Source organism: Pristiophorus japonicus, chromosome 13 (genome assembly GCF_044704955.1).
Source record: "Pristiophorus japonicus isolate sPriJap1 chromosome 13, sPriJap1.hap1, whole genome shotgun sequence".
Classification (NCBI taxonomy): Eukaryota; Metazoa; Chordata; class Chondrichthyes; family Pristiophoridae; genus Pristiophorus; species Pristiophorus japonicus.
This window is the reverse complement of record NC_091989.1, coordinates 153565609-153580372: the sequence shown is the minus strand read 5'-3', so window position 1 is coordinate 153580372 and position 14764 is coordinate 153565609. Positions and strand designations below refer to the sequence as shown.

General features: G+C 44.7%; 1 protein-coding gene across 5 annotated transcripts in view; it reads left to right on the top strand.

Moving 5' to 3' along the window:
- Positions 1-14764, top strand: part of spg7 (SPG7 matrix AAA peptidase subunit, paraplegin) — a 133343-nt gene that overhangs the window by 45476 nt on the left and 73103 nt on the right. For all 5 annotated transcript variants that reach the window (XR_011596368.1, XR_011596367.1, XR_011596366.1 and 2 more), the window contains exons 4-8: positions 2427-2668; positions 4825-4964; positions 5757-5859; positions 7386-7511; positions 13995-14157. Coding sequence is in view for 1 of the 5 variants with exons in the window: in XM_070898149.1 (XP_070754250.1) it covers positions 2427-2668; positions 4825-4964; positions 5757-5859; positions 7386-7511; positions 13995-14157 (774 nt within the window). In the remaining 4 variants the exon portion in view is untranslated. The remainder of the gene's footprint in view (positions 1-2426; positions 2669-4824; positions 4965-5756; positions 5860-7385; positions 7512-13994; positions 14158-14764) is intronic.

Below are 14764 nucleotides of genomic sequence, written 5' to 3'. Positions count from 1 at the left end.
CTCTAATATTTTCCCTGACCTCTCTTTTCCTCCTCTTCTCCCAAGTAATGAAATTAAAACTTTAGGATTTCAGGCTATTCAGTTGTTACTGGTTACATGCCACAAATTACATTTCCCTGTTCAGCCATTTTCTTAAGAGAATCAAGTCATTTACATTTTAACTGGTACCATTCTTAACCAGATATTCATCCAACTGCTCTTGGAGCTGGTAGGAAATTCTAACCCCCTAGAATTGTTCTTGTAGCTTTTCTCTGAATCTTCTCCATTGAAGCTTGATACATAAAATTATTGTAATATTCCAAATGCATCATACAAGGTAACATTCTGTTTGGACTTAGGAAATTACCTCAATACATTCCAGTACTTGATTAGTGCTTTCAACATGTTCATGTTGAGTGGATCTCCAATGTTGCACCAAAAAGCAATCATTTGCTTTCTTTTTGAAATTGCATTTTGTCTGTTTTTTTTAGTTGATTCTCAACTTTCTTTCCAGCATTGTTTGTGTCTGAAATCAAAGGTTCTGCAGGGAAATGTAAAATGCCCTGTTCATCATCGACTGATGGTCATCATATTTCTCTACCATATCCCACTCCAGGGACTTGAGCACAAGAAATCTAGGCTGACACTCCAGTGCAGTACTGAGGGAGTGCTGCACTGTCGGAGGTGCCGTCTTTCGGATGAGATGTTAAACCAAGGCCACTCTCTCAGGTGGATGTAAAAGATCCCATGGCACTATTCTGCAGACGAGCAGGGGTCCTGACCAATATTTATCCGTCGATCAACATATCAAAAAAAAATTACAGGTTGAACCTCTCTGGTCCGGGACTATCTGGTCTGGAAACATCCATGGTTTGGTATTAATTTGTGGGTGGCGTCTAGGTTTCAGCACTGTTGGTGAAGTGCAGGATCCTCACAAGCTTACTTCCTTTCTGTGTCTTGTATTACCATTTTGTGGGCACCTTTTGTCAGTCTGCTCTTTGCGACTCCTGACGGGCATCTGTGCTTTCTTGATCTGGAGTCCGGGGGGGATTGAGTGCTGTCATGGTACGTTCTGAATGACGGGAGCTGATTTTGGTGGGTGGGGGGGATTTATTCTATCAACATCTTTATTTATGACTGTGCAGCAAGGATTGTTAACCTTGTTCCTACTCTGAAATAATTTCAAATCTCCCCGAGTGAGCATTCGCTATGACAATACTGCTGACCTCCCATGGTTTGGGGAATTCTCTGTTTCGGCACCAGTCAGATCCCGAGGGTGCCGGACCACAGAGATCCAACCTGTATCTGGTCATTATCACATTGCTGTTTGTGGGAACTTGCTTGTGTGCAAATTGGCTGCTGCGTTTCCCACATTATAACAGTGACTACACTTCAAAAAGTACTTCATTGGCTGTAAAGCGCTTTGAGATGACCGGTGGTCAAGAAAGGCGCTATATAAATCGAAGTCTTTTTATATCTGGTTCTGCTAACTCCCCATCTTATGTTTCCTTCAATCCTCTATAGTTGATCATTCCTCATTCATGCCCGATGTAAAAGGACATAGATAGGCTAAGTGAGTGGGCAAAAATTTGGCAGATGGAGTATAATGTTGAAAAGTGTGAGGTCATGTACTTTGGCAGAAAAAAAATCAAAGAGCAAGTTATTATTTAAATGGAGAAAGATTGCAAAGTGCTGCAGTACAGCGGGACCTGGGGGTACTTGTGCATGAAACACAAAAGGATAGTATGCAGGTACAGCAAGTGATCAGGAAGGCCAATGGTCAGCTATATAAGGTATTGGTGAGGCTACACCTGGAATACTGCGTGCAGTTTTGGTTTCCATATTTACGAAAGGATATACTTGCTTTGAAGGCAGCTCAGAGAAGGTTCACTAGGTTGATTCCGGGGATGATGGGGTTGACTTATGAGGAAAGGTTGTGTAGGTTGGGCCTCTACTCATTGGAATTCAGAAGAATGAGAGATGATATCGAAATGTATAAGATTATGAGGGGGCTTGACAAGGTGGATGCAGAGAGGATGTTTCACTGATAGGGGAGACTAGAACTAGAGGGCATAATCTTAGAATAAGGGAACTGCCCATTTAAAACAGAGATGAGGAGAAATTTCTTCTCTGAGGGTTGTAAATCTGTGGAATTCGCTCTCTCAGAACTGTGAAAGCTGGAACATTGAATAAATTTAAGACAGAACTAGACAGTTTCTTAAACGATAAGGGGTAAGGGGTTATGGGGAGCGTGTGGCGAAGTGGAGCTGAGTCTTTGATCAGATCAGCCATGATCTTACTGAATGGCGGAGCAGGCTCGAGGGGCCGTATGGCCTACTCCTGTTCCTATTTCTTATGTTCTTATGTTCCCGTTTCTGGTTCCTGTCCATGTCGAACAAATGAATTACCATAGTGTGATTATTTTGTCTTTTATTGCTTCCAAACAGAAGAGAAAAGGCGGCGGGAGCGGGAGGATCAAATGTACAGGGAGCGTCTGCGAACACTATTTATAATAGCTGTTATTATGAGCTTGTTGAATTCCATTAACAGCAGTGGAGGAAATATCTCGTGGAATGATTTTGTTCAGGAGATGTTGGCAAAAGGAGAAGTGGCCAGGGTGCAAGTTGTACCAGAGAGTGATGTTGTAGAAATCTACCTTCACCCAGGAGCTGTAGTATTTGGTAGACCGGTAAGATACTTCCCTTTTTTAAAAAAAAACACAATTACAATAAATGTTTGCTCAAGACTGTCAGTATTCGAAACGGACTTTAAGTTTGTATATTTAACTTGTCCTGCCACAATTATTTGAGCTGCTTTCATATTGTGCCTAGTAGGCCGTTGGAGCTGCTGCTTTCCAACACGCAGGCCTCATCCAGCCGCTTGAAATTCAGAAATAACTTGCCAGATTTGCTAAAGTCGGCCACCATTAAGGGCTGGTTTTAAAAAAAATAGGTCGTCTTGGTGAGGGGCCTTGGTGAATCTAGTGAGTTTACTCTTGGATCATTGCTGACTGCATGAGACATGTATATTGTGAGTTTACGGTTCTAGCATTGCACTATGTGCAATTAAGCTGCTTTTATATTGGATTTAGTGAGGTGCTAGAGCTGCAAACCATCAAATAAATCTGCTGATACACTTAGGCCTACCACTGAGAAAGACCCTTTTTTATTTTAAATATATTTTGAAAGCAGCTTTAGAGTGTTTCGAATGTTTGAATTTTAAATGATGTACCTAAATTATGACCAAAAACAAATAAATGTGTCTTATCTTAAAAGCACTGGCATTGCATCTTCTACTACTGGATTCCCAGCAATTGCACCTTATTTTGTTTAGAAATTTTGCTTGATTGTGTAGATGTGGTGATGTTTGACTCGCTGCCTGGAACACTCAAGGTGAGTTGGACTCCACTGTTTAAATCATACAAAGGGACCCTTCCACTCATTACATATATAATTATTTTTGAAGGTCATTGGTAAGCTTTTGGAGAAATGAAATTGTTTACTGAAATCATTCATGTTGTACTTCTAAGTAGAAATGTTCATATTAACGATTGAAGAGATTAATTGTGTTGCAACTGGGACTTTCAACAGTCTCCTCTCTCCCACTTCAGTGCTAAATTAATTGTTAATTTTTGGCTACATTTCGAGATTCGGGACCAGCTTGCACCAGACATTTTCTGTTTATATTTAGTATGGTGCACTGCTCACTCTAGAGGTTGTCATGGTTACCAGCAGTCTTATTGGCGTAGAAAGGAAGTGATGATTTCACAACTTGAGTCCTGCGTTCACATCTCTGAAACTCAGTGCTGAGCAGATGTACCTATGATTTGCTCACATAGGTGGCAGGAGTAAATAAATCTGTCACTGTTTTGGAATTTAGTTTTTTTTTTACAGCTTTTCAGAACCTAAGGCAGGAATACCGAATCCCAGTTGTTAAAGCTTATATATTTGTGAGATAACTCTGCTCTGTTGTAACATAGTAGGCAAAATATCTACTCAGTTGTAATCAATGAACCTAGTGACTGTTTGAACAACATTTTAAATTTCCCCTCCCCTTGTAGGCTTAAATTCTTCTTCTGCACACCATTTCTAGTTGAGGTAAGCAGGTGACCCAGCTGCCAGTGTTACTGAGTTATCAGGCAATAGCAGATCCAACAGAGATTTTGTGAAATGCATAATACTTTACTGAAGGAATTGTGAAGAGCTCAAAGATCTGCTGAAGGATGACCAATCGTTGTTTTCCCCCTCTCCACTCCTGTCAAGAATGCTGACTTTCTCACTTGGGTATGGTTTCACAGGCAGAAGTTACCCTCTAGTACCATGCCCTATTGGCCATTGTTCATGTGTGAGACTTGATGGTATGGGCTAGCAGGCTATTCAGATGTGGAAGACCTCACAACCAAGTCTGATCCTATCCTCACCTGACTTCCAGTAGGGGTCACTGTATAGTGATTGGGATTAGGAACCTTGAACCTTGCATTTTACTGCACTTGGTTTTGTGCTTGTCCTCAGGAAACCTGTGACTTACTTGGCTGCAGTCTAAATGTTTTGACTGAGGTAATATAGACTGATGAAGCTGAAGGAAATAACACCAGGGTGGGATAGAAACATAGAAACATATAAAATAGGTGCAGGAGTAGGCCCTTCGAGCCTGCACCGCCATTTAATGAGTTCATGGCTGAACGTGCAACTTCAGTACCCCATTCCTGCTTTCTCGCCATACCCCTTGATACCCCCATACCCCTTGATCCTCCCCATACCCCTTGACAGGGGAAGAGGCTGAAACACATGGTTTATTTAGGTTTATTGATGGCATTCAATTGTGCTTTTTCCTCATTTTTTGTAGCGATTAGCTTTGATGTATCGAATGCAGGTAGCCAACATCGATAAGTTTGAAGAGAAGCTGCGGGCTGTTGAGAATGAGCTTGGGATTGATGGAAAGGATAGGATTCCAGTATCCTATAAGCGTACCGGTTTCTTTGGAAAGTGAGTTGCTCTTTTTTTTATCATTGTAAAGGTTACCTGGTTCTATGGAAAAATGTCAATGGCCAGAGTTAAGTAGAAATACACAGAATCTTAGGAGATAGAGGTCAAATACAATGGTGATACCTGTGTTGAAGTAATGGAACATGTATTTCAGAAGTGTAAAAGACAAATGTTAAATAATTTTTGGAGTTGTATCTGTCTACTTCACAAATTGCATTCTGAACGTGATGTACTGTGTTACAGATTGAATGACATTTTGCTTTGGTCTTGTAAGTGTTGTCCAACAGTGTTAAATTGCAGTCTTTCACTGAGATTTGGATTCAAATGCAGCACAGTGACAGTGGAATTAAAAGTTTCTGGGTTTGACATCTGATTGGGGAAGGGGAGCAAAATGAGTTCTCGGAATAATCAATTTCTCCGTAGGCGTACGTTCATAGTAACGCCCTTGAATTTGTTACTAATTTGTGCTTTGAGATCCCAACGAATCATGTTGTCAGGTCATGCTGTATCATTTGATAAACATGCAAACTTGCATCTTAACAGGAGAGGCAGAGAAGTTTCATGTTGATCAGACTGAAAACATTGAGAAATATGATTTACAGGGAAAACATGTAGCCAGATTCACTTGTTATCTGTAGATCAGTATCTCAGAACAGTAAATTGTACTTTTTTAAAATTTACATAATGTATTTTAATTAAACTCTTAAACTCTTAATGAAAACTGCTTCAAACCTGATTTTAGTCAAATGCCAGAATTAATGAAGTAATTTTTACAAATTCTTGCTTTTTTAGTGCACTGTATGCCTTGGGAATGGCTGCAGTGGGAGTGGCCATTCTCTGGTACATATTTCGGCTTGCAGGAATGGCTGGAAGAGAAGGTGGATTTAGTGCATTTGTAAGTGAGCTTAATAATGTGAAGTCAACCTTGGTCTCTGGTTCATGTCCATACTTACTAGATAACAGTAAACTTGTAAAATGTAATTAATGTAGGTGGTTCAGCAAAAAATTGTATTTTCATCCTGTAAGGTTCTCCCTCCTTCGTTTATTGGGTTTTCCCACATTTTTCTTAAAATGCATTAGTCAGCTCTGCCTACTTATTAAGTCATTTATGTATTCTGCTGCTCTGTGCGCATAATAACTGATGTTGGTTTGGAGCTTTTGATCAGTCAGCCACTAACTACCCTTGGATAAAAACGTGCTGGGAATTCCTGTCATTCTAAAAAGGGATGAAAACAATTCACCACAATATTTATTGATGCTCACCTGATTGTTATTGGAATATAAACATTACAGGCTGCAAAATACACATTTGGGATTTAAAAAATTTATTTCCAGGATTTCAAAGCTATTTGGTTTCAGCCTTCCTCTGGGTGACCATACATTCCTATTTTCCCGGGACAGTCCCCGGATTAGGTCCTGTGTCCATGGCCAAACAATGTTCCCAGTTACTGTAAATGCCCAGCCTGTACAGCAAACTTTACTGCAAATCAACCTTGAATCTTCATGTACTGCACTTGTCATTTTCATCCAACATCAAATGGAAACCTCTGGTTACATGTTTCCTCCCTGTCGTGAGCGCTGACTGGTCGTGAGGCCAGCCCTAAGACGGGCTGGTCTATTGGTTAACCAACCCAGCCTCGCTCATCAACCAAACCCCCCCCTCAGTTGGTCAGCGGGTTTGTTTGATTAGAATTACGTCATTGAACTTAATTAATTTATAAGATAGCAATTCCCCCCAGAGTTTATGCACATGACAAGTGCTTTCTGTCAAACATCATCATATAACTATGATCCAGAAAAAATATATTTTGTATTTATTTTATGAAGGAATTTTTGCAGAACAGATGAGGTGGTTCATTTATTTTGTGTACAACAACATAATTAAAAATTCGTCATCTCGCTAGACTGCTAAAAAAATGTGTCTCGCTATGCTGCACAACCTCCATTTTCTGTCCGAGCTACTTTGCTGTGCTTCCACCTTGTGTGTCCCTGGATTTGGTTCAGAAAATGTAGTCACCCTATTCTAGCTGTGAGGATGGGATAAATGTACTATGAAATTACTTGCCTATGTCAGTGTCTGTGTATTCATCAACAGCACACATTCTGATGCAGGGAAAGGCTGGCATGGTCCATATGGTTTGTTCAACTTTCTAATGTTGCTAAATTTATCAATTTTTTTGACTTAAAAAAATTAATGCTGGGAGTAGATATGCATTTTTATAACTATTTAATTGTAACTGTTCCTGTGAGTTCACTCTTGTATATCACAAAACGGCTAAATTTTGCAGTAGGTTTATAAAAATTAAATCGAATCAAAAATAATGGCGAGGAAGAGAAAAGGTATTTAGTGCTAGTTAAGCTTGTATAGGGTAGAACTAAACAGTTTTTTTTGCCTTATTAATGGTAGTTTATTTTCTTTAGAATCAGCTGAAAATGGCTCGTTTCACTATTGTGGATGGAAAGTCTGGAAAAGGTGTTACCTTTAAGGATGTGGCAGGGATGCATGAGGCTAAACTGGAAGTTAAGGAGTTTGTCGATTACCTGAAGGTAACTGGATTTGGGTATAAAATAGAAGTTTTGTTTAGCATGAACATTGCAGTTTTGTTCATGCAAATACCTCAAATAATAAACTTTTGAAAATGAGTAAATCAAAGTGGATTGGTAAGATGCATTGTTGCTGCAATTCTGTGATAATGGGCCCAAGTTTCCACACGCGCCTAGAACGGCGCAGTCCCGACCTGGACGCCCGTTTTTCGCGCCACAAAGTGCGCCTAAAAAAATCCTCCGTATTCTCCACCTCCCTGCAGGTCCTCTGGCCCTTGGCGCAGCGCAGCACGAGCTGTTGGGGGGCGGAGCCAGGTCCCTGCGCTGAAAACAATGCCGTGACCTCTGCACATACGCGCTACAGTGGGCACGCAAGTGCAGTAGCTCCAGGCGCCGAACTGTGTGGGAGGGGCCCGAAGCACGCAGCCCCTAGCCCTGGCCGAATGGCCTCACTGGGGCTGCGTGAATAAGGCTCCCACGGTCAGCTCCTGCTCCATCCCCCCAACCCCCGACCAGACCCGACACCCGCTCCTCCTCCTCCCCCCCCCCACCCCCCCCCCCACACACCGACTTAACCCGACCCACGCTCCTGTTCCCGCTCCCCGACTGGACCCGACCCGACCCGCGCTCCTGTTCCCGCTCCGCCCCCCCACCCCGACTGGACCCGACCCGCGCTCCTGTTCCCGCTCCGCCCCCTCCCGGACTGGACCCGACCCGCGCTCCTATTCCCGCTCCCCGCCCCCCCCACCCGACTGGACCCGACCCGACCCGCGCCCCTGTTCCCGCTCCCCGACTGGACCCGACCCGCGCTCCTGTTCTCGCTCCCCGACCCGACCCGCGCTCCTATTCCCGCTCCCCGCCCCCCCCGTCTGGACCCGACCCAACCCGACCCGACCCGCGCTCCTGTTCTCGCTCCCCGCCCCCCCGACTCGACCCGACCCGACCCGACTCCCGCTCCCGGACTGGATCCGACCTAACCTCCCACCTGACCTCCCTCCCTCCCTCCCTCCCTCTCCCCCTCCCGAACCGAACCGAACCGAACCGAACCTCCCTCCCGAACCGAACCTCCCTCCCTCCCTCCGAACCGAACCTCCCCGACCCGACCCAACCTACCTGTAAATCTGGTGCTGGGGATGGGCCCTGCCCGAAGTCTCGGGCCGGCCCGTTCAGCCTTCGGTCCCGAAAGGCCTGCCTGAAGCACTTTCACACAGGTAGGAAGATGGTTTATTTAATCTTTTCTTTGCTTATAAGTGTTTATTCAGGTTGGATTTATTTGTATAATATTTGTATAAGTATAAATAAGGATTTATTATAGAATTTAATGACTTCCCTTCCCCCCCCCCCCCCCCCTCCCCCCAGCTCGTTCTGGACGCCTAATTTGTAACCTGCGCCTGATTTTTTAATGTATAGAACAGGTTTTTTCAGTTCTACAAAAATCTTCACTTGCTCCATTCTACTTTAGTTTGGAGTACGTTTTCACTGTGGAAACTTTGAAATCAGGCGTCAGTGGCCGGACACGCCCCCTTTTGAATAAAAAATTCTGTTCCAAAGTAGAACTGTTCTACCTGACGAGAACTGCAGAAAAAAAAATGTGGAGAATTGCGATTTCTAAGATAGTCCGTTCTCGACCAGTTGTTCCTAAAAATCAGGCGCAAATCATGTGGAAACTTGGGCCCAATGTAGCTGTAGTTGTCCTTGTCTCTACAAATCCCAACAATACAAATACCCGTTATCAGCCATGTCAATGGGTGTGACACTGGGGTTCGTAGATGTCCTTTAAAATATTATAACTAGGCTTATCACTGTGAGTAGGAGAGAGAGGAGATAGTACGCATGAAGGGTTTTCAATTGGTGGGATATCAGACGGAGCCGAATTCACCACATCATTGACCAATGACAGCTTGAGCAACTCCAAAGTGAATCTAAATTACCAGGTGGTATTTCTAGAAAGATCCACCTGTTAAAATGCTTTTTATTGTAATGTTGATGTGTTCCCCAATCGTGCTTTTTAAAAAAAAATTTATAAACGCGTGCGCGCAAGCACGCACGCACACACGATGTACATTGAGATAGGCCTCACGTTCTATTCTTCCAAATATGCACTTAAAGAAGAATCTCTATAGGGAGAATCTTGCTGTGTGGGTCAAAATCTTATGCAGTGGTGCAAAGAGTAAAAGCACAGGTCGGCCTACTACAGGGCACATACCACATCCAGTCCAGCTCCACTTTTCAATATGGAAGGAATGTGGTTAAAGTCTTTGTGGCAGGTGGTACAACCTTTCAAATAAACGTACTGGCTTAAATTAGATCAAGGTGTGTACAGTCCATTAGGTCTCCTTTAAGACTACCATATGGGAAAGGAAGATTGTGTTGGCTGAACTGATGTGCTGAAAAGGCAGTCCATGCACCTACCTGCAGATGCTGGACCATTAAAAGTAAAGTCTTGAAACGCATAGAATTATGGTCCTACTGTTGCCTCAAAATTCAGTACATTTCATTGCCATGTAATTTGTGGCAGGCGAGGTGGAGTGAATCCCTTAGCAATTGTTTTTAAGGTAATCAATGTGGCCAAAACATAAAAACATAGAAAATAGGTGGAGGAGTAGGCCATTCGGCCCTTCGAGCCTGCACCGTCATTCAATAAGATCATGGCTGATCATTCCCTCAGTACTCCTTTCCTGCTTTCTCTCCATACCCCTTGATCCCCTTAGCCGTAAGGGCCACATCTAACTTCCTCTTGAATACATCCAATGAACTGGCATCAACAACTCTGCGGCAGGGAATTCCATAGGTTAACAACTCTCTGAGTGAAGCAGTTTCTCCTCATCTCAGTCCTAAATGGCCTACCCCTTATCCTAAGACTGTGTCCCCTGGTTCTGGACTTTCCCAACATCGGGAACATTCTTCCCGCATCTAACCTGTCCAGTCCCGTCAGAATCTTATACGTTTCTATGAGATCCCCTCTCATTCTTCTAAACTCCAGTGTATAAAGGCCCAGTTGATCCAGTCTCTCCTCATATGACAGTTCAGCCATCCCTGAAATCAGTCTGGTGAACCTTCGCTGCTGCACTCCCTCAATAGCAAGAACGTCCTTCCTTAGATTAGGAGACCAAAACTATACACAATATTCCAGGTGGGGCCTCACCAAGGCCCTGTACAACTGCACTAAGACTTCCCTGTTCCTATACTCAAATCCCCTAGCTATGAAGACCAACATACCATTTGCCGCCTTCACTGCCTGCTGTACCTGCATGCCCACTTTCAGTGACTGATGAACCATGACACCCAGGTCTCGTTGCACCTCCCCTTTTCCTAATCTGCCGCCATCCAGATGATAATCTGCCTTCGTGTTTTTGCCCCCAAAATGGATAACCTTACATTTATCCACATTGTACTGCATCTGCCATGCATTTGCCCACTCACCTAACCTGTCCAAGTCACCCTGCAGCCTCTTAGCGTCCTCCTCACAGCTCACACCGCCACCCAGTTTAGTGTCATCCGCAAACTTGGAGATATTACACTCAATTCCTTCATCTAAGTCGTTAATGTAAACAAGTCTTGAGACAAAAATGCTTGCACATTTTGATCATGAGGATGTTTTGAAAATACAAACTGATATTTAAATGCATTATGGACACTTTGGCTTTGTGACATACATACCCCTGGCAGAAAAGGTGAAAGTGCTACCTGTTAAGTATACCAAAGGAAACATTCTCCTTTTTGTATGTAATTGTGCCTGTATTTTTAGTTAACGTTTCACCACCACCCTTTCATGAATATAACCTTGTTTGCATCATACTGACAATAGTTCTTGCTTCAGATGACCTTGGCAAAGGTGTGCCTTCATCTTACTTCCATTAATGTGAGTTGACTTTCCTGTCCGTTTCCGTAGAAAGTGGAATAAAAACAGAAAATGCTGGAAATACTCAGCAGGTCAGGCAGCATCTGTGGAGAGAAAAACAGAATTGATGTTTCAGGTTGCTGACTCATTGTCAGAATTTCTGACGAAAGGTCATTGACCTGAAATGTTAACCCTGTTTCTCTCCACAGATGCCGCCTGACCTGCTAAGTATTTCTAGCATTTTCTGTTTTTATTTCAGATTTCTAGCATCTGCAGTATTTTGCTTTTCTGTAGAAAGAGTTTATTTTTACAAATTATCCTTTGTAATGTATCAGCTAGTGACCTGCATATCTGTTTTAAAATGCTGTTATCTTCCTGCTTCAGACAAGTATTCTGTTTTGGGAGTGCAATATCCATGTGCTCCTGCTTTTTGCACTTGGATTGGAGATGCAGTCTCTCGATCTTCTGGGCTCTGCTTTTATATGAAGGCACATAGGGCCCAAGTTTCGGTTCGCACCTAAAACGGCGCAGCCCGGACCTGGACGCTCGTTTTTCGCACCGCAAAGTGCACCTAAAAAAAACCTCACCTATTCTCCGGCTCCCTGCAGGCCCTCTGGAGCTGGGCACGGCGCAGCATAAGTTATGGGGGGCGGAGCCAGGTCCCTGCATTGAAAACAGTGCCGGGACCTCTGCACATACTCCCAAAACTCTGGGAGGGGCCCGAAGCATGCAGCCTCTAGCCCTGGCTGAATGGCCTCACTGGGGCTGCGTGGATAAGGCTCACCTCTCTCCCGACCCGACTTGACTCCCGCTCCCCGGACCCAACCTCTGCTTCCCCCCCCCCCCCCCCCCCCCCCGACACAACCTCCGCAACTCCCCCACCCCCACCACCGACCTCCGCGACCCCTCCCCACCTGTAAATCCAGCCCGAAGTCTTGGGCCCGACTTTTCAGCCTCCTTCTCTCCCTCCCCTCTCTCCTCTCCTTCCCTTCCCTCCCCTCCTCTCTCCTTCCCTTCCCTCCCCTCCTCTCTCCTTCCCTTCCCTCCCCTCCTCTCTCCTTCCCTTCCCTCCCCTCCTCTCTCCTTCCCTTCCCTCCCCTCCTCTCTCCTTCCCTTCCCTCCCCTCCTCTCTCCTTCCCTTCCCTCCCCTCCTCTCTCCTTCCCTTCCCTCCCCTCCTCTCTCCTTCCCTTCCCTCCCCTCCTCTCTCCTTCCCTTCCCTCCCCTCCTCTCTCCTTCCTTCCCTCCCCTCCGCTCTCCTTCCTTCCCTCCCCTCCTCTCTCCTTCCTTCCCTCCCCTCCTCTCTCCTTCCTTCCCGCCCCTCCTTCCCGTCCCTCCCTCCCTCCTCTCTCCTTCCTTCCCTCCCTCCCTCCTCTCTCCTTCCTTCCCTCCCTCCCTCCTCTCTCCTTCCTTCCCTCCCTCCCTCCTCTCTCCTTCCTTCCCTCCCTCCCTCCTCTCTCCTTCCTTCCCTCCCTCCCTCCTCTCTCCTTCCTTCCCTCCCTCCCTCCTCTCTCCTTCCTTCCTTCCCTCCCTCCCTCCTCTCCCCTCCCTCCTCTCTCCTTCCTTCCTTCCCTCCCTCCCTCCTCTCTCCTTCCTTCCCTCCCTCCCTCCCTCCTCTCTCCTTCCTTCCCTCCCTCCCTCCCTCCTCTCTCCTTCCTTCCCTCCCTCCCTCCCTCCCTCCCTCCTCTCTCCTTCCTTCCCTCCCTCCCTCCCTCCCTCCTCTCTCCTTCCTTCCCTCCCTCCCTCCCTCCCTCCCTCCTTCCTTCCCTCCCTCCCTCCTCTCTCCTTCCTTCCCTCCCCCCCTCCTCTCTCCTTCCTTCCCTCCCCCCCTCCTCTCTCCTTCCTTCGCTGTCAGAAACACAGACACTGACAGATAGAGTGAAGGACACACACACACACACAGATGGAGACACACTGGGGGGCCGTCTCAGCACGCTGTTGGAGGACTCCCGGTGCTGCAGTCGGTAAGTAGAAAATGTTTTATTTATTGATTTTTTTAATTTTTAAAAATTTTTTATTAATTTTTTTGATTGATTTATTGATGTATTTATCATTTATTATTGATGATGGCTCTTTATTTGTAAAACTGAAGTGTTTAATGTTTGTAAACTTCCCTTTTAAACCCCTCCCTGCCCCCCATTCCCTACGCCTGATTTTCTAAGTGTAGACAAGGTTTTTCTGAGCGTACAAAAATCTACACTTACTCTATTCTAAGTTCGTTTGGAGTATGTTTTCACTGCCTAAACTTTCAAAACGGGCGTAAGTGGCCGGACACGCCCCCTTTTGAAAAAAAAACCTGTTCCAAACTGAAACTGTTCTAACTGACTAGAACTGGAGCAAACTAAATGCCGAGAATTGCAATTTCTAAGATACTCCAAGATACAAAAAAAACAGGAGCAACTCAGGCCAAAACTTGGCCCCATAGAGAGCAAATATTGAGCAAAGGGAGCCAGGGCACGTCTATAATGTAAAAGTTCTTCAGGCCTTGTTATTGAGTCAAGTTTATGGTTTTATTTGTACCAACAGGTCATTGTTTTCTTACCAAATGTTGCTGCTGGGAAGACACATTTTGGTAACATGAGCAGGAACCAATGCTAATGCAACACTGGGAAAGGGGAAAATATCAATTTATGTTCTTTCTTCTCAGAGTCCAGACCGCTACCTACAGCTTGGTGCCAAAGTTCCAAAGGGAGCTTTATTGCTTGGACCACCAGGGTGTGGAAAAACATTACTGGCAAAAGCTGTTGCTTCGGAAGCTCAAGTCCCTTTCTTAGCCATGGCTGGATCAGAGTTTGTGGAGGTGATTGGAGGTGAGCAGTAGAGGTTAACTTATCCAAAATACAATATTGTACAGTACTGAATATTGTTCCCGGGAAATGAGTTGCAAGGAATGGTTTAGGCAGTGTGTTATATGAAACCAGAGATACTATTGGTTTTAATTCACTAACCAGCATTTATTTATGTAAATGCTGTGCTCAATCCTGGTCTGGTTTCTTTCTCGGAGCAGGATGGTGGGTCCCTGTAAGAGTCATTAGCACATTAGTGTGTAATTTTTGACACTTGTGATTTTAGAAAGTGAAAGTGAAAGTTTATTGGAACTGGTGGAAGAAACCTGGCAATTTTAGTACTTTCAGAATCTTGTTCGTACTACTCAATCAACCTTAAATAACCATAAATTCTACCAATTTTTCTAATAAATGTATTATAGTACAAAAACCCTGTGTTAAATCTTTTAATTCATAAGCAGCACATGCACAATGAGTGGGAACACCCTCACCTGCAAGTCTCACACCATTCCGACTTGGGCCTTTCTTGCCATTCCTTTGTCGTTGGGTCAGAATCTTGGAACACTCTACCGAACCGCACTCTGGGAATACCTTCACCACATGGACTACAGCGGTTCAAGAGAAGGCTCAC